At 36.6% G+C, this 18590-nt stretch overlaps 1 protein-coding gene across 2 annotated transcripts; it reads left to right on the top strand.

The window, feature by feature from the left end:
• The first annotated feature begins 3913 nt into the window (after window positions 1–3913).
• On the top strand, window positions 3914–16433 carry LOC115213942 (zinc finger protein OZF). Of its 2 annotated transcripts, XM_036504766.1 has the most exons (3): window positions 3914–4064; window positions 9452–9565; window positions 12517–16433. In XM_036504766.1, exon 3 carries the CDS (start codon window positions 12640–12642, stop codon window positions 14326–14328), a length of 1689 nt encoding a protein of 562 aa, XP_036360659.1. In that variant the 5' UTR covers window positions 3914–4064; window positions 9452–9565; window positions 12517–12639; the 3' UTR covers window positions 14329–16433. The 2 variants fall into 2 exon arrangements, with proteins under 2 accessions (XP_036360659.1, XP_029638804.1); XM_029782944.2 differs by lacking the exon at window positions 9452–9565.
• Window positions 16434–18590: the final 2157 nt, after the last annotated feature.

Raw genomic sequence — 18590 nt, 5'->3', positions numbered from 1 at the left:
GGATTTTAACGCTCGCGTGGGATCTGACCATGATTCGTGGCCCATTTGTGTTGGACACTTTTGTATTGGCAACATGAATGACAATGGTCAGAGACTACTCGAATTCTGCACATACCATAACTTGTGCATCACAAACACATTCTTTACCAACATGCCATCCCACAAGGCATCTTGGAGACATCCAAGATCTCACCACTGGCATCAGCTGGATCTCATCATTACACGGAGATCCTTTCTGAATTCTCTTCTATTGACCCGCAGTTACCACAGCGCGGATTGTAACACAGACCACTCACTAATTAGAAGTAGGGTGAGGATTCTGCCTAAAAAAGTCCATCGCTCCAAGAAAGTGGGCCGACCACGCATTAACACTGCCAGAACCTCGAACCCTACACTGCGAAAATTTTTTGCTGCTTCTATCAAGGTTGCCCTCAGTAGCTGCCCAACCTCCTCTGCTGAAGGTAGGTGGAATTATATCAGGGAAGCTTTGCATACGACATCAATAGATACTTTCGGCATGAGAGAAAGGCAAAACCCAGATTGGTTCAATGCTGGGCTCTCAGAGCTGGAGCCAGTTATCGAAGCAAAGCGTGCAGCTCTGATGCAATACAAGAGTGATTCTTCTACAAAGTCACTCGAAGAACTCAGAAAGGCAAGAAATAAAACCCAACTGACAGCCAGACGCTGTGCAAATAGGTATTGGCAGGAAATCTGTCAGAGTATCCAGTCAGCTGCTGACGGGGCGACATCCGTGGGATGTACGCCGGTTTGAAGAAGGCCCTCGGTCCATCCGCAACCAAGTCAGCCCCTCTGAAATCAACTACTGGAGATCTCATCAGGGGTCAAAGCAAGAAAATGGATAGATGGGTGGAGCACTACCAGGATCTCTACTCACGGGAGACTACACTGGCTGCGGCTGCAGTCGAGAGTGTCAAGATCTTGTCAGTCATGTGCGAACTTGACAGTCCGCCATCTATAGCAGAGCTCACCAAGGCTATTGACTCCCTAGCAAGAAACAAGGCTCCGGGAAAAGACGGCATCCCCTCAGAGATCATCAAAGCCGGCAAAAACACCATCCTGCTTCGGCACCTTCATGAGCTTCTGTGTCAGTGCTGGGAAGAGGGTACAGTCCCTGAGGATATGCGGGATGCTAACATCATTACGCTTTACAAAAACAAAGGTGACCGTGGTGATTGTAACAATTACCGTGGAATATCTCTTCTAAGCACTGTTGGAAAGACCTTTGCTCGCGTTATCCTGGCCAGGCTACAACTACTTGCTTCTCGAATCTATCCGGAATCGCAGTGTGGCTTTAGAAGAAGCAGATCAACTATTGATATGATATTCTCCATACGCCAACTTCAGGAGAAGTCCAGAGAGCAGAAAATGCCATTATATATGGCCTTCATTGATCTAACAAAGGCCTTTGACTCGGTAAGCAGAACAGGCCTCTTCATCCTGCTCCAAAAAATCGGATGTCCACCAAAGCTGCTGAGGATCATCAAGTCTTTCCATGATGATATGCAAGGCACCATACAGAACAATGGTTCAACATCAGCCGCCTTCCAAATAAAAAACGGGGTAAAGCAAGGTTGTGTCCTCGCTCCTACATTATTTGGCATCTTCTTCTCGCTCTTACTCTCACATGCCTTTCAGACATCAGATGATGGAGTGTTTCTGCACAGTAGAAGTGACGGGAAACTGTTCAATCTCTCGCGCCTGCGTGCCAAGACCAAAATCAGAAACGTCCTGATCAAAGAGATGCTAATTGCTGATGATGCCGCCCTCTTATCACACACAGAAGAAGCCCTCCAAAGGCTCATTAACTGTTTTGAGCAAGCATGTAACGACTTTGGCTTAGCTATCAGCCTTAAGAAGACCAACATCATGGGTCAGGCTACATCGGACATCCCAAACACACATATTGGAGACCACAGATTACAAGAGGTGGAGAAGTTTACCTATCTTGGCTCTACCGTCACCTACAACCTATCCCTTGACGCTGAGCTCAATATACGCATTGGCTAGGCAGCTGTTGCGATGGCCCAACTCTTCAAACGGGCATGGGACAACAATAAGCTGACCAAGACCACGAAAATGAAGATCTACCAGACATGTGTACTTAGCACACTACTGTATGGAAGTGAGACTTGGACGCTATACACACGCCAAGAGCGTCGCCTAAACATCTTTCACCTGCGCTGCCTCCAGAAAATCCTCCGCATCAAATGGCAGAATCATATCCCCAACAAAGATGTCCTCAAGCAAGCAGGAATACCAAGCATGTTTGCACTCCTCACACAAAGATGTATTAGATGGATTGGGCATGTTAGCCGTATGAAAGATGGCAGAATCCCCAAGGACATACTCTACGGAGAGCTTGCTAGGGGTACTAGGTCTGTGGGTAGACCGTTCTTACGTTACAAGGATGTTTGCAAAAGGGACTTGAAGGCCTGCAACATCAATATTAGCGGTTGGGAAGCAGTTGCCGGCAACCGTGGAGATTGGCGACGTGCCGTAAAAGAGGGAATACAAAGGAGTTAGAGTGAGAGAGAGGAGAAATGGAAAGACAAGAAAAGACGTCAACAAGAAACTATGGCATTACAACCAGCCAGGAACAGTCTTCCCTACATTTGCAGTACCTGCCAGAGGGAGTGTTTGTCCAGGGTAGGACTACACAGCCACATCAGGAAATGTATCAGGACATGAAATGTAAAGGCCGGACTAGACTATTTTATGCGCAACTCCATTGTCTCCCGAGACAAAAAGGATGCCAACATATATATACATATATATATATATTATATATATACATATATATATATATATATATATATATATATATATATATATATATACATACATATATTTATATATACATACATATATTTATATATACATACATATATTTATATATACATACATATATTCATATATACATACATATATTTATATATACATACATATATTTATATATACATACATATATATATATATACATATATATATATACATACATAATATATATATATATATATATATATATATATCTACATACATACACACACACACACGCATATATATATATATATATATATATATATATTATATATATATATATATATATATATATATATTGATAGAAATGGTAAGACAACAAAAGAATGAAAGAGACCTCGATATTATGTAAATAGAGGACTTTTTTCGATGGCCGGATAACTGAAAAGATAGCGGCGTGGTTTTCCGCCCCAACATCCGAAACCCGGAGTTTTATCATGGCTACTGAATAATTCTCGCATATATATATATATATATTTTTTTTTTTTTTTTTTTTTTTTTTTTTTCTTAATCCATCAGCTTTCTTGCGTATTAACACAAAACACTTGCCTATGAACGACTGCCAGAGCAATTCTTTGGCACAGCTATGAAGTAGAGCCCGCATCTTTCGTCGTTACATTTATTTCTGTCCGGGTATCCTCTGCTTATTTGATTATTTAGTGTATTTCAATGAAAAGTGACTTCATTTCTATTTGCCGTAAATATCCATGTATTTAGCCTGCTGCTCAGTTTTTTTGTTGTTGTTTTTTTTAGTTTGTCATGATGCCCACTGTGGTGATGATGATGGTGATGGGTGTGTTAATGGCAAAGAAAATAATGAAAAAAATGCAACCAAAAAATATTTTAAAGCGATACGCTCCGGATTAATTAAAACTAAGTCCATAACATTTTATCCCGTTCTACCGTTACCATTTTATTAAAAAAATTACCGACTATAATTACTTAACGATGCTACACAAATTGTACAGTCAATTTTAACATGACTAAAATTTTGTTTCATACATTTAATATACGTTTATTCCAGAATCAGCTACGAAAGTAATGCTATTGAGTTGATCTATTAGTTATGAATTCCATTTAGATGTATCGCTTAGTTTGTCCTGACTATCGGTAATGTCTTATAGAAGACTTTATTAATTTCTTGCCTCTGTTAATGGCATCGTATTCCTATAATTTAACTATATCTATTTATATCAAGTAGTGAAGAAGAAAGATATCGGAAAACAGTAAGTTGCACATATATAATATATATTTACTCTTTATCAACTTTACATCGTTATACGCATAGTGAGAAAACTTAGTCTACCAAATGTTCGTGTTATTTCCAGATTCATTTAAAATATTTTCAATTTTTTTTTTCTAACTTATAAATATCGCTGTTCTTTTATAAGTTTCTTTCTGAATTACATTTTATTTAACATTTCAGTTCTGAAATAAAATGGTAATTGTTAAGGTTTCAAATTAGCAAAAAAAAATATGGAACATGGCTTCCGGGCTATATTTAAGTTCACCTGAAGGTAAAAAAAAAACGGTTTTTGTTTTTTTAATTGAAAGAAGGAACAGGGAACAACTTTTGGGGGTAATATGTAGTATAAAATTATTAATATAGCATGTGTAATTTATTTAATTTATTATGTTGCTGTTAAGTCGAGCTGAATTATTCCTCCTTTGTAATGAAACATAACGGTCGGACGGAAAATTTTTATTTATTTTTTAACGGTCTGATTATTTAAGAGAATGTTTTTGAGGTAAAAAGAGAAATGATGGAGAAACGGAGATATAATATTCAATGTATTTAAACAGAAATGAGGTAAATTAAAATAAATGTTTAGTTTTTTTGTGAATCGACAGAATATGAAATTTGAAACTTGTAATATCCCACAATCAAATAAGAAGGGCGATTTTATATCACCGTATATTCAAAAGAAAATAAACGAAAGCCACAATATAAAATACATATGCGAACATTATTAAGCAATTAATAAGGTTTAAAATGTGATCTTTAAGTATGAAAATATCTAATTGTGTCAGATATTTAAGGATCGTGTTGCTTGATCCAAATAGTAATTCTTCCACAATGTTCTTGTGTTTGGGGAACGAACAAGAAATCTGGACAATACTGCATTCCTATAGAATAGAGTCGGAAGTTATCTAGTGCGTCAAAAATCGTAATTTTTTCGGATGAGTATGTTTTGCAAAATCTTAATTCTGCAAATAAAAAATAATAACATTTTTTTAAAATAAAACACGGATTTTTTTTTTTTCAGATTTAAAAATCTGATTTATCTTGTAAGTATTTGGTCATCACGTAAATAATGCGGTTTTTCATTTCATGAACTAAAGGTCGTAGGGAGGATGGGATAAACTATCTGCACTACCTTGCTCTAAAAGCAGGTAGTAATTTTGGTGGAGGTAAAGAATACGCACACCACCCGTTTTCGGCTTAACCCTAAACACTGGGTGTGCGTATTCTTTACCTTGTCATTATTAGTGCAAGTTTTGAAGAATGCAGTTCGATTTTAAGAGTTCTTTCAAAGCTACAATGGAAGTGAGAAAGAACCATATTTTGCTTTATGAGTTCAATAAAGGCAACAACGCAACAGAAAGTGCGAGGAATATTAATGCAGTATATGGGGATCGGACAATAAGCGTAAGCCAGTGTCAACGGTGGGGCGATCTTTCATTTTATTTCGAAGGCGTGCGCGCGCAGCTCAGCTGTTACCTTACTTTCGGTAAATTCCGTAAAAAAATGTTTATTTATTCTTGTGGTTTGAAATGTACATTTTGTTTGAAGTCAGAGACAAAAGGGACATGGAGTTGTGTATGTGTTAATAGTGAGGGTTGCTAGACAAGGTGTGTATGTGTGAGAGATAGAGAGTGACAGCGTACATTTTTTTAAAATTTTTTCAATGAATGTATGAGTGATTGACTGAGAAAGAGAGACAGAGAGAGAGAATGATAGCGTGAATTTTTACTTATTTATTTACTTTTTCTTGCATCTTTTTTCGGTGTGCAATTGACTGAGAGAGAGAGAGAGAGGTGTATCTTGCTCTGTGTGTGTATGTGTGAAAAAAGAGAGAGGGAGAGAGTGATAATGTAAATTTTTTATTTAGTTTTTCTCGCATTATTTTTTTTTTTAGTGACACAGAGCAATACCCCTCTTTGACAACACACTTCTCTCTCTCTCTCTCATACAGCACATACTTTCTGTCTCGCACCCCTCATCAACACATACACACGCCTTTGTCCATTTCGTCTCTCTTTCACTTTATGCTGACCTCAAACAAAATGTACATTTCTACCCACGAAAATGAATATAAATTGTTTATGGATTTTACCGAACGCTGTACCTTAACAGCTGTTTAGTTTGGCATTTTTGCCAGTTAAATCGAAAGATCGCCCAACAAGGACGTTCTGCAAACCCTGGTGGAACAAAATCCCATTGTAACTGTTGAGGAACTGGCAGAGAAGCTTGGATTTAGTCATTCAACTATTCATTGACACCTGTGTGTCATCGGTAAAGTCAGCCAATAAGGTTCCTCACAAACTTTCCAAGTCTAATCGTGCATGGAGAGTGAATGTGTGCTCTTCTTTACTGTCATGTCTCACGAATGAACCTTGTTTGGACCGAATAGTGACTGGTGGCGAGAAATGGATTCTCTATAAAAATGTCAAGTGCTGAAGACAGTGGGTAGGGAAAGGAGAAACACCAGCACCCCAGGCTAGAGAAGGTTTTCACCCACGTAAGGTATTGTTATCTGTTTGGTGGGATATGAAAATGTTTAGTCCACTTTGAACTTTTAAACCCAAACAAAACAATAACAAAGGAGATCTACTGCAAGCAGCTGAAGTCAGCGCTAGAAGAAAAACGACCATCTTTGGTTTCAAGATGAAAGGTGTTCTTCCATCAGGATAACGCTTGGCCACATACAGCGAGGATGACATTCCAAAGGCTGGAGTAGTTTGAATGGACAACAATGCCCCACCCACCATATTTGCCAGGCATTGCCCCAACTGATTATCATTGACACCTGTGTGTCATTGGTAAAGTCAGCCAAATAGGTTCCTCACAAACTTTCCAAGTCTAATCGTGCATGGAGAGTGAATGTGTGCTCTTCTTTACTGTCATGTCTCGGACAGAAAAAATATGAATTCTGTAGACAAGGTCAGAACAGTACTGGAGGAGTATTTTTATGTCACGGACAAATGAATTTTGGAAGAGGGGCCTTGCTAGTCTACCAGATAGATGGAAGAAGATTGTAGAAAATGAAAGAGAGTATATTTTAGATTCAAAAAGAACTATCTTAATTATGAAAAATAAAAGAAATATAAACAACTTCATTATAGGATGACCCAATATATTGGGATTTTTCAAAAGTATGTGTAACTTTTTGAAATATCTGAATAATTGGAAAATTTTCAGATTAAACTAAAAAACTCAGGTAAGGGAGTTGGCAAAAAATAAAGTAAAATAATCACCCCACCCCCTCCCTAAATCGAAATTTGAAGACATTATGGTTTTGGACCCTACTATCCTTTTTGAGCATATATTTTATACTTTAAAAATATGCATATTCAATGCATTATTGTCTTTGTAAAGTTTAAGGACATTCATGCTTTTTGTTTTGTTTTTTTTACGGCCGTAAATTGTATGAAGAATTGCCAGCGTAACTGTGAATATGTGCCCTTCCCTCCAGTTGTATTAACTTTCAGAAAAATTAGCATTTTGTTGTGAAATTTTCTACAGATATGTCTCAGTTGGTATAGCTTATGTTGGAATTTAAGGAAAAAATATGAGAAAGGCAAATATTTCAGACACCTCAACTTTTTCTCATACACATCAATAATGTAGATTATAATTATGTTGAAAATAAAAAAAAAAACCCAATTATTTTTGAGGACTATGCCACTATTTTCTTCCTAGAATTTATTAAATGAATATTCCAAAGATACCAGCATAATCTGAAAAAAGTTTCCTGCAAAGTTTTCATCGTTCTTAATACAATCAAGAAGATCTTGTGCAACTTGAAACCCAAGTGTCATTTTGGTCAGCTGAAAGCAGTTTTGGCACAAACTTGGCAGACATGCATCTCCTACCCAAACCTCCAGTCATAATATACTGGACTGAACTGATCTGCATATCTTCTGATAACTCATGGATGGTGATTCGATGATTTTCCCCCTCAGAGCTGCATGCACATCTGCGGTGTTTTTCTCAGTTCTGCTGGTTGCGAGTCTCTCAGAACATTCGTCAATATCGACATTTTTCAACCATCTTGGAAGCACCTGAACCACTTATACACTTGTGTGCAGTTCATACTCCCTCTTCATACACTTTCTGCAATTTTGCATAGGCCTCTGAGCAAGTATCACCCTGACAACTTCCTCTGTTATGGTCAATGCAATGATCACACGCTACACATCTTCAGTTCAAGTACTGCTGTAAACAACAGAAATGAACTAGAACATTATAACTTAAGACACCTACACAGCAGAGTTCAAGGTCAATCTTTGCCAAGCAGCTTCACTCTGCTTGCTTTAGCTTTGTCACTATGGCAACAGTCTGGACACTTATTGATCAGACCTCATATATTTCAAAATGTATATTGCTCAGCTATTTGAGCTTGTGAATGTCCCAACTGTCTATTGGGGTATCTCTTCTGCCATGTGGATGCAATCAAGTATTTCATGAACAAGTCTGAGAAGCTATCATAAATATAGCATTATCTGCATTTGGCATGAATCCACATGATTTGTGTAGGCATTTGTGGTTTCATTTACAAACAACATGGAATGTTATTATAGTCAAGTGCAAGAATCCATGACTCTTAAGTTCTGATCTGCTGCCCATTCATCGGTAAATATTATACTTCCTGGGCAGACATGCAGAGTATCATTGATTACAAAGTTGTTAACCAGCATATCAGATATATAGATAAACACTGTGGGTAGTGCTTAATTCAAATCTGCCCAATACTCAAGTGCCATTATTGTGTGCATCTCACCTGTATTTTGTGCAGGAATTTTGTTTGTTGCTATTATGACTGCAAGTGGGATTACATATCTGATGTTCAGCTAAAGCAGCTCAACAAAAATTTGACCAGTCAGTTATAGGATTTCAACTTCAAATCTGTAGTTTCAATACTCAGGGGTTGAATTCCAAATTGCCGTTATAACTTTTAATGGGACACAGAATGAGCACCAGTATGGCAACTAGGATTCTATCCAACCGGACATAGCTGTTATCAAAGATTGGATCTTTTCTAATTGTTATAAGTTTCCTATTGTATTTAGCAGTACTCTTCCAGTTTGTAACCACAAACATTTCACAAATAAACAGTTGTGGCCCCAATCACAGATGCAATTTTGAGCTAGAAGTCCAAATCTTTTCAACCATTCAATTAGCTGGTCATGATCATGGCTCAACAAAGTTGTGCCTGATGAACAAATAGAGGGCATTGCGTGATACCTATGTCAAAATTCAGGAATCAAAAACAGTTGAACAATCAGAATACTCTGCCAAATCTTATGTTTATTTATTGACATTAAATTAAATTAATCATGCGTTATGTTATAGCTTCAGGATTTTGATGATGTGATTGTTTGCTTTCAGAATGACATTGTAGGGTACATCTGAAAGGCATGATATGGCCAGTTTGATTACTCAGGGGTTGATTCTATCTCATTTTGCTTAGGGAAATTCTCTGAAAGAAATCTTTGTAGAAAGGTGAGTAGAATGCTCACACTAATTATTAGATACGTACTCGTTACCTCATTTTATTTCAGCCTTAATCTCTGTCTTTTCAATAAACTCAAATGGCAGGCCATCCTCTACATAGTTGTTTAGTGTGCTCAAAAAAGCAGAAACCACATAGGTATATTCTAAGATTTGAGCAGCAATGAAATTCCAGGGGGTCAACATTGTGAGGAACAACTGAGTGTAGTGATTAATGTGAGGTGGGGCTGGACACAACAAAGCGGGTAAGAGAAAGAGAGTTAAGTAGAATGGAAAGCCTGAGTGAAAGTGGCATGGACCCAACCAGCTTTAAGAAGCCAGGATCATTTTAATAGCAAAAGGAAAGGGTAGGAAGAGGGGGCAGCATGCCCGTGGGTTAGAAGTTGGAGTGTGTCTATGACTTTATACAAATCAGTCTGATGGCCTTTTTCTGGATCCCACTCCATTGTGGGCCTCACTTAAGTTTTGTAGGGTATCAATAATTGTTGAGAGCTAAAGTATTTTATGTGCCTGATAAGAAGGGTTTGTATGGAGATATGGTCCTAGCTTTGTTAAAGATATACTAGGTGAGATCCTCAATGATGGTGTGACTCAACATTTGGGATGGCTTCAAGAGCTATTGTGACTGCAACTCATGATTAAAGGAGTTGTGGTATGGTGATATTTTTTTTATGAGCAGTGTTTGTGTTTTCTTTGTATTGATAGAACAAAGACTGTCATATCCCTGTTAGAAGATTAGAACATGCTTTCAAGGTCTATGTTTATGGGGTTGGTGTCTGTAGTTATTTTGTTGAATGAACGTGCTGTGTCTTTGTTGAGGATTAAGCTGCTGTTGAGCTCTGTAAAACTTAACCCTTTAGTATTTAATCCACCTATATCCAACCCAAATATTCTACCTATTTTATGTTAAAACTGACCAGATCCATCCTCTCACACCTACCCTGTAATGTCATTCTCAATATATAGAAACACACCATTGAAATCTTGAAGCTATGCAATAATGTATGATCAATTCAAAGCAATGTGAATAAATAAGCAATATATTTGACAAAATAATCTGAACATTAGCGGATTAAATCAGTTTTTGTGTTTATGAAGTGGTTTCCCTTGGCTTTTAGTTGTCTGAAAGAGGGTGTTGTAATTTTGTTCATTAATACTTGATCGTGTTCTGATGATGAGAAGCTAAGTTGTTGGAGGAGAGTTGAGGGACTATTTAGCATGTAGTTGTGATAGCTAAATGTATGGGCAAAAGATGGTGTCAGCAGGAATAATTGCAGTTAAGGTGGTGATGGAAAAGTAGTTTAGTAGTGATGTTGTTGCTTAGCTCTAGATCCTCTGATTGAGAAGACCTAAGCCCAAAAGTATTCAAGCTGTGAACCATGCAACCTTGTATACAGACAGTGTAATAGATGTACTCTTTTACTTGTTTCAGTCATGTGACTGTGGCCATGCTGGAGCACCGCCATTAGTTGAGCAAATTGACCCCAGGACTTATTCTTTGTAAGCCTAGTACTTATTCTATCAGTCTCTTTTTCCGAACTGCTAAGTTACGGAGACGTAAACACACCAAGCGATGTTGGGGGGACAAACACATACACACACATACATAAAAGGCACCATCCGATTGTGGCCGTTTGCCAGCCTCATCTGGCACGTAAAAAGCACCCACTACACTCACGGAGTGGTTGGCGTTAAGAAGAGCATCCAGCCGTAGAAACATTGCCAGATCAGTCTGGGCCTGGTGCAGCCTTCTGGCTTCACAGACCCCAGTTGAACCGTCCAACCCATGCTAGCATGGAAAGCGGACACTAAACGATGATGATGATATATATACATATATATGACGAGCTTCTTTCAGTTTCCGTCTATCAAATCCACTCACAAGGCTTTGGTCGGCCCAAGGCTATAGTAGAAGACACTTGCTCAAGGTGCCACGCAGTGGGACTGAACCTGGAACCATGTGGTTGGTAAGCAAGCTACTTACCACACAACCACTCCTATTTTTTTAAGAAGGTAGTGTGTGATTTGAGGAATATTTGGCTGCTGATTCTGGCAGGTTGTAAGACCTCGTAATGGCTTCCTTTTTGGTGTTATTGTTTCTGTACCAGGACATTTTGCCTGTATTAAAATCTTCTCTTTTGGTGGCTCATTAAAATGCACCCAGTCAAACGATGTAAAATGGTTGAGTATTCCCTTTACTCTTTGTCATTTCTTATTCACTTACTGCTCCATTTGATGAGTTGCCTATGATGTAGCTTAAAGAGTCCAAGAACCCAATATGGATCATTAAAGAAAATAACTATCCTGACATTATTTCCTGTGACCATTCTTTTTAAACCATATCTCCATTATATTTCTGTATAACACAAATCTTTGAGCTAAGACCAATGCATGCAAATTATGATGCACTTGTCATAAAGATTTTGTAACAAAATGTTCATGGCTTGACAAGGTATCTTACAATAGTGATATTTATTTGACTGCCATACAAATATGTCTTTATGAGAATTATCTGTGAGTGACATACACCAGCCTAATGATGTGTACAGAGGTATTTGGTTTCTAAATCTTCTTTACATTTGTTATCTATATTTTGGAGGATATTCCTGTATTTTCTCTTTAAAGATAATTGCTCATTTTATCTCTTGTTTGTTGTCCATTATCATCCTAGATCATATTATGCACAATTGACCTTCTTCAAGTACAAACTGACAACCTGACATCTTTGGCTTCCTAAAATTAGCATCTGTCATTTCCTGCTTTACCATTATTACAACAAACACTTCTATAATTAAGTTTTATGTTTGTATTATTGTAGCTCTGTAATTTTTTTTTATTAACTTTGTTGTTTTAACATTATCTTTTGTCCAATCTATTTGTCTCTAGTAACCTTTGTTTGTTTTACTCTTTTTCTTTTCTTATGCTGTTTTATTTCATTTCAGGAAACTTCTCACCCACATAAATGAAGAATGACATTATCATGTATTATGACATCACTTATATAACCTTCAAGTAATTTATATGTTATGTAAAGAAAGGAATCACATTTGTATTTGAGAGACACCATGGAGGACACATCTGAGAATCAGGTTCTTACTGAAATAAAATCTGAGAAAAAAGATACAACTGATGAGGCACAGTTAGGTGTAGCAAAGAAATTATACACCTGTGATGTCTGTTTACTAATATTCTCTGATATTGAAAGTTTGAATAATCACAAACATATCCACACAGACAGAAAACCATATCACTGTGATATCTGTGGTAAAATATTCAATGTCCGTTCAAAATTAACTCGTCATAAGTCTACCCACACAGGTGACAAACCATATCAGTGTGATATCTGTAGGAAAACATTCTCACAGAAAAACAATTTAACCCGCCACAATCGTATCCACACTGCAGAAAATGCATTCCACTGTGATATCTGTGGCAAAACATTCAAAGCCCTTGGGAAATTGGCATCTCATAAACGCACTCATACAGAGAAGAAACCTTACCGTTGCCATACCTGTGGTAAAGCATTTGCTAAAAGTAAAACATTAATTAACCATAAACGCACTCACCTCAATGAGAAACCATTTGAATGTGATGTCTGTGGCAAAGCATTTTCCAAAAATAAACCATTAGTTATCCATAAACGTGTTCACACCAAAGAAAGACCATACGAATGTGATGTATGTGGCAAAACATTCTCTCAGAGTGGGTATTTAACTTCTCATAAACTTATTCACACAGGAGAGAAACCCTTCCACTGTGATATTTGTGATAAAACATTCTCTCGTAAAGATTACTTGAAACGTCATACACGTATTCATACTGGGGAAAAACCATATGAATGTGATGTTTGTGGTAAAGCATTCTCTGGAAGTGCAAATCTAACGTGTCATAAGCGTAAACATACAGGTGAGAGGCCATACGAGTGTAATGTCTGTGGTAAGACTTTCTCAACAACTGGAAATTTATCATCCCATAAACGTATTCATTCAAATGAGAAACCATACCAGTGTGAAATCTGTCATAAAGCATTCTCTCAAAATGCACATTTAAGCAATCATCGAACTGTTCACACACGTGAGAAACCATACCACTGTGATGTCTGTGGCAAAGCATTCTCTATAAACGGAGATTTAACTCGTCACAAACGTATTCACACCATTCAGAAACCTTACCAGTGTGATACCTGTGGTAAAATGTTCTCTACAATGGAGATTTTAGCAACTCATAAAGTTAGTCACGCAGAAACTGTACACCAGTGTGATATCTGTGGTAAAATATTTTTGAAAAAGAGATATTTAGTGAGGCACAAACACATTCACTCAGGGTCGCACTCATATCACTGTGATATCTGTGATCAAAATTTCTCTACACGTGAAGATTTAACTATCCACAAGCACATACACACCGGTATAAAACCATTCCAGTGTGATGTCTGTGGTAAAATATTTGCCCAGAAACGATATATAATTAAGCACAAACGTATTCACACAGGTGAGAAACCATACCACTGTGATACATGTGGTAAAGCTTTCTCTCGAAGTGAATATTTGACACTTCACAAACGTATTCACACAAAAGAAAAATTATATACGTGTGATGCTTGCGGTAAGACATTTTCTGATAATATAACTTTGACTGAACATAAATGTATTCAAACAGAAGATAAGCCATTATTTAAATGTGATAAATGTGGTAAAGAATTCACACACAAATCTACTTTATGTATTCACCAGCATGTTCATGCAATAGAGTAATTATACTCTGTACAGTATTGGAGCTGGCTCATTAATATATGTTAACACATGATAGCTATCCATTTTTTGCAATACATTAAAGCTATAACTACTACCTCTGCTGAAACACATTGCTAAACTAATCATGTTGTTAACCAAAAATTTTGATGTGGCCAATACTTGCCAGTATTAACTTCATTATTGAATAAAAAAAAATCTGTTTCAGTCCATGTCTTCCTCTTTTCCGCCTCCATCCCAACTCTGAGTGATTGAAACTGACCTCTTTGGTATATCCCTCCAGATCTTTCATACAACCAGTTCCCTTGAAGTTCAGAATCTCCACATTGTTTACTCAAAGCTTTGTTGCACAAAGAACTCTGCCTGTAAAACATAGAATAAGCCACCAACAACAACAGCAACAACTCCATTTTGGGAATTGCTCTAAGTAAAGCAGAAAGTTGTCTTTGTGCATGACATAGCCTGGATGTTTTCTTCCCTCCCAGACTGCAGCAGAGTTTTCTGGTCTCTTACCAAGAGAGTCTCTTCTGGCTACATAGAATCCTCAGGAAAATAACTTTATAAGCAGCACATCAGTTGTAAAAGCTATATATTTTCTCCTTGCATCACTTATATAACTCCACACTATATGCCAAACAAAACTCCCTGCAATTTTCCTTCTAGTTTCACCATTATATTCACACAATATTCACATTCAAATATCTGATGATTTAATTGAAATAACTAGTCCTGACTTTATTCTTTCCATCCCTCTCAAGCAAAGCACCTATTCTGTCCTTGTTAAACGATTCAATCTCTCACTCTCACACACACAAGCTCTCAGTCCATGAAAGCATGTGACTGGGTGCATTGCTGAAAATGGGTAACTTCAGGCCCCATTGACTACAGACCTATATTTATAATGCTCTCTCCACTATCTCGAGAACTGATGATTAGAAACAGTTGTAAACCACTTTCTCTGACAACTCATTGTTTTGATCTAGATCAACTGGAGACTTGCTTTCCTTCATTATTCACCAGTTCTTGTTCTTTGGAATTCTGGTGAAAGCACTGTTGTGGTACTTGAAATCAGCAAATTCCTCAAACATGTTTGGTATGAAAACATTTTAGCTAAATTACCCCAACTCTAGTTTACATCTCTATCATAGACTTCTTGTCAGACCTTTGCTGATAATACTCTCTTCAGTCCTGAGCTTATACTTTCGGTCTGTTATAATTGAGATTGTCTCAATGTCATCTCTATACATATGATTCTACACTAACCCTTGAAACTTCTATATACATTAACATTGGTGCACAACCTAAATATTTTACACCAAACCTGCTTTACCTTTTTGCACAGGGCTCTTGAAAATGTCCATCAATTAGAATGTAACACTCTAGTCTGTTTCAACATCATATAAACACAAATCAAAGTATCAGTCTTGTACTTCACCTCATCTAGTTATGGACAACACATAAGTAAAATCCATCAAAGTCCCTAAAATGATTTCCTATGGTGATCTTGTTCTAAACACTACACCCAATCCTTCCCTGAACTGCAACATACTGGAATTCTTGTTTGGCCTACATTTTTGCTGTGAACATAGCCTTCAGGTGCCTGATGTCTGCATTTCTCCTTTACTCAGATGGAATAAATATTGTGTACGAAATTAATCCATCAAGTAGTCTAGATTTGACAATAAAGTATTAAAACTAGACAGTGTGCTGGGCTGAATCTGATTTAGATTGAAAATATGTTCCTAAAAATGTCAGACCTGCATGAACTTATAGAAATCTTTACCCCAATTTCAAAGGATGACTAAATGTAATCTTGTAACAAGAATGAACTCATTTGCTGTATGGTGTTCTCATATCATTGTGGTATTTGTGGTGAAAATTTACTTGGAATACACTTGATTTGACTACAAACTTATTCGTGGAATTGATAACTATACAGCAATATACACAGTATAACATTTTCACTAAACAGTATATTAACTGTTCATGAACATTGATATAGGTGGTATCTATGGTAAAAGTGGGAAAATGGAGTGTTTTATGAAATTTAAATAGAATAAATTCAAAGTTTCATCGTTCTTGAACCTTGTCATTTGACATCACAAATACTTGCGGTTTTAAAAGAATTATCCATTATAAATTCCATAAATGTGTCTTTTACCCCTTTGAAATATTTTCATGTTACATTATTCCAGCCATTTCACTTTTCCCTCTTGGGCTGACAGAAGTTAGCAGTTATTTTTATAAACTTTGATCCTGAACCCTCCAATATAGTATCAGTGATTCACCTAAGGATCCTGTGCTTTAAGCTTGTATGTGTTTCTGTAGCCATTTACTTGATCAATTCTTATGAATGTAGTGTAACTTCTGATTATATTTTATATAAATACATGAAGCCATGTGTCCAATTAATGTTCGAAAACGTGTTGTTGCATTTCCAATTAGTTTACTTTGGATTAACTTTAATAATTAGTTTGATTATATACTTACATTTATCATAATTTCATTGCCATTAATTGCTAACAACAAATGTGTATTTTGAAAATTAATTGATGTAAGGTTTATCCTTTGAAAGCTTGTTTTTCATGAAAATATCTTCAAAATTATATAATGCCAAAGAAAAAGAATATATATATATATAACAAATAGAATGCAAAGACTGAAGAATAAATAAAATGTATGAAATTATTTGAAAATAAAATGATTGTATCGATGTCTGCTTTATTTAGTGGGTGGTGGAGTGATTTTCGTTTAATTTTGACTCCACAAGAGATACCAAGCTTTTCTGTTGTTCAGATGTTTGAATTAAGAATTTTACCATGAATGTATTTGTTATTAAATTGAAGACTAACTATATTGTATAATCTCAGACATAGCCTAAGCTGAGGGTGAGTAAAGCATTTACAAGGAAATGCAAAGAATGGTACTGATTCTTCAAGAATTGTCACTGAGATGTTGAATGCAAACAGCATATAATAATGCTAATTATTTCTTAAGTTTATCAGTGAGTAAAGAATGCTAAAGGTTGAGAATAATGTTCATTGAATATCTATTAGCCTTGTTATCAACTGCTACAACTGGAAATATGCGACTCAAGCTGATACACCATATCATGAAAGTAAAAGTAATATCTTGGATAAAATGCCATTTCACTCTGTATTAGAAACTTTAATAAAAGAACTTTTTTGGAACAGCAATAGCAGGAGCAGTTCTTAACCAGTGCTTTTTGATGGGACCATATAGTGGATGTTAAGCAAGTTAGATGTAAATGTAAGATCCAGAAAGCAGTTAAAGCTATGAGGTGTTACAATTAGTCATGAGTGTCAGACTGTTCAAGTTGTGAGGGCTCTGTCTTAACCAGCTTGTGTTCATCATATGCAGACAGACAAATATGGGACAGGCTGTTTTGTGAATTTCACTATACTTGCGATAGTCTTTATAATGATGAAGTACAGTTTAGAAACAGCTTCTAAATTTAATGCCGATGCAAAGTAACTTTATTTAAGTAAAGAACTGGATACTGCAAACAAAGACCTTAAAAAATATTATATTAAATGTGGAACAGTTGTCTGTGGTTATTCTTTATCTTTTTTGATTTTTGAAGAGAGATTCACATCTTTAGCACAGCTGGCTTCTGTGACAGTAAATACTTTTCTTGTACATCTCAAACAATGGTTTTCATTCTGTTATGTTTGCACTTAGAAGTTTTGATAGGAATGTTCCACTAATGTGTATAAATACGTCATCAAAGTGCTTATTATACCATATGGTATCTAACTGATTACTCCATATGTTCCATAACAATGTAAAACATACATGAGAAGAAACTTTATGTCAAACTGATAATCCAATGTTATATATATATTTGCACTAGTGCAATACAATCTCTGAAGATTATGAACGGAGGTTTACAGAGTGGAGTGTGTATGTTTGTCTGTTGCAGGCTTGCTGATACCCACTAAGTCTAATTCAGGATAAACAGGGATGGTTGTTTCTTTGTTTTCCCTCTTTTTTTTTTTTTTTTGTCAGTAAGGCTGGTCCTGTAGGTGTCTTCAAATGAAGGTATTGCCCAGGGGACAGTGAGATACCAGGCTTCATAATCAACAGCAAGACCAGACTAATGGTGATGACCAATGTGGCAGGCACCCAGAGATTTTTTTTTTTTAGGGAGTCTTTGTCTTCTTTGGTGCTCCTCTATCAGTAACCAGAGAAGAGTTCACCATATGACATGATCTTAGGAAGTCAGTGATGTGATCCACCCAGCA

Source organism: Octopus sinensis, linkage group LG7, assembly GCF_006345805.1.
Source record: "Octopus sinensis linkage group LG7, ASM634580v1, whole genome shotgun sequence".
NCBI classification, from domain to species: domain Eukaryota; kingdom Metazoa; phylum Mollusca; class Cephalopoda; order Octopoda; family Octopodidae; genus Octopus; species Octopus sinensis.
This window is presented reverse-complemented; position numbering and strand designations above follow the sequence as displayed.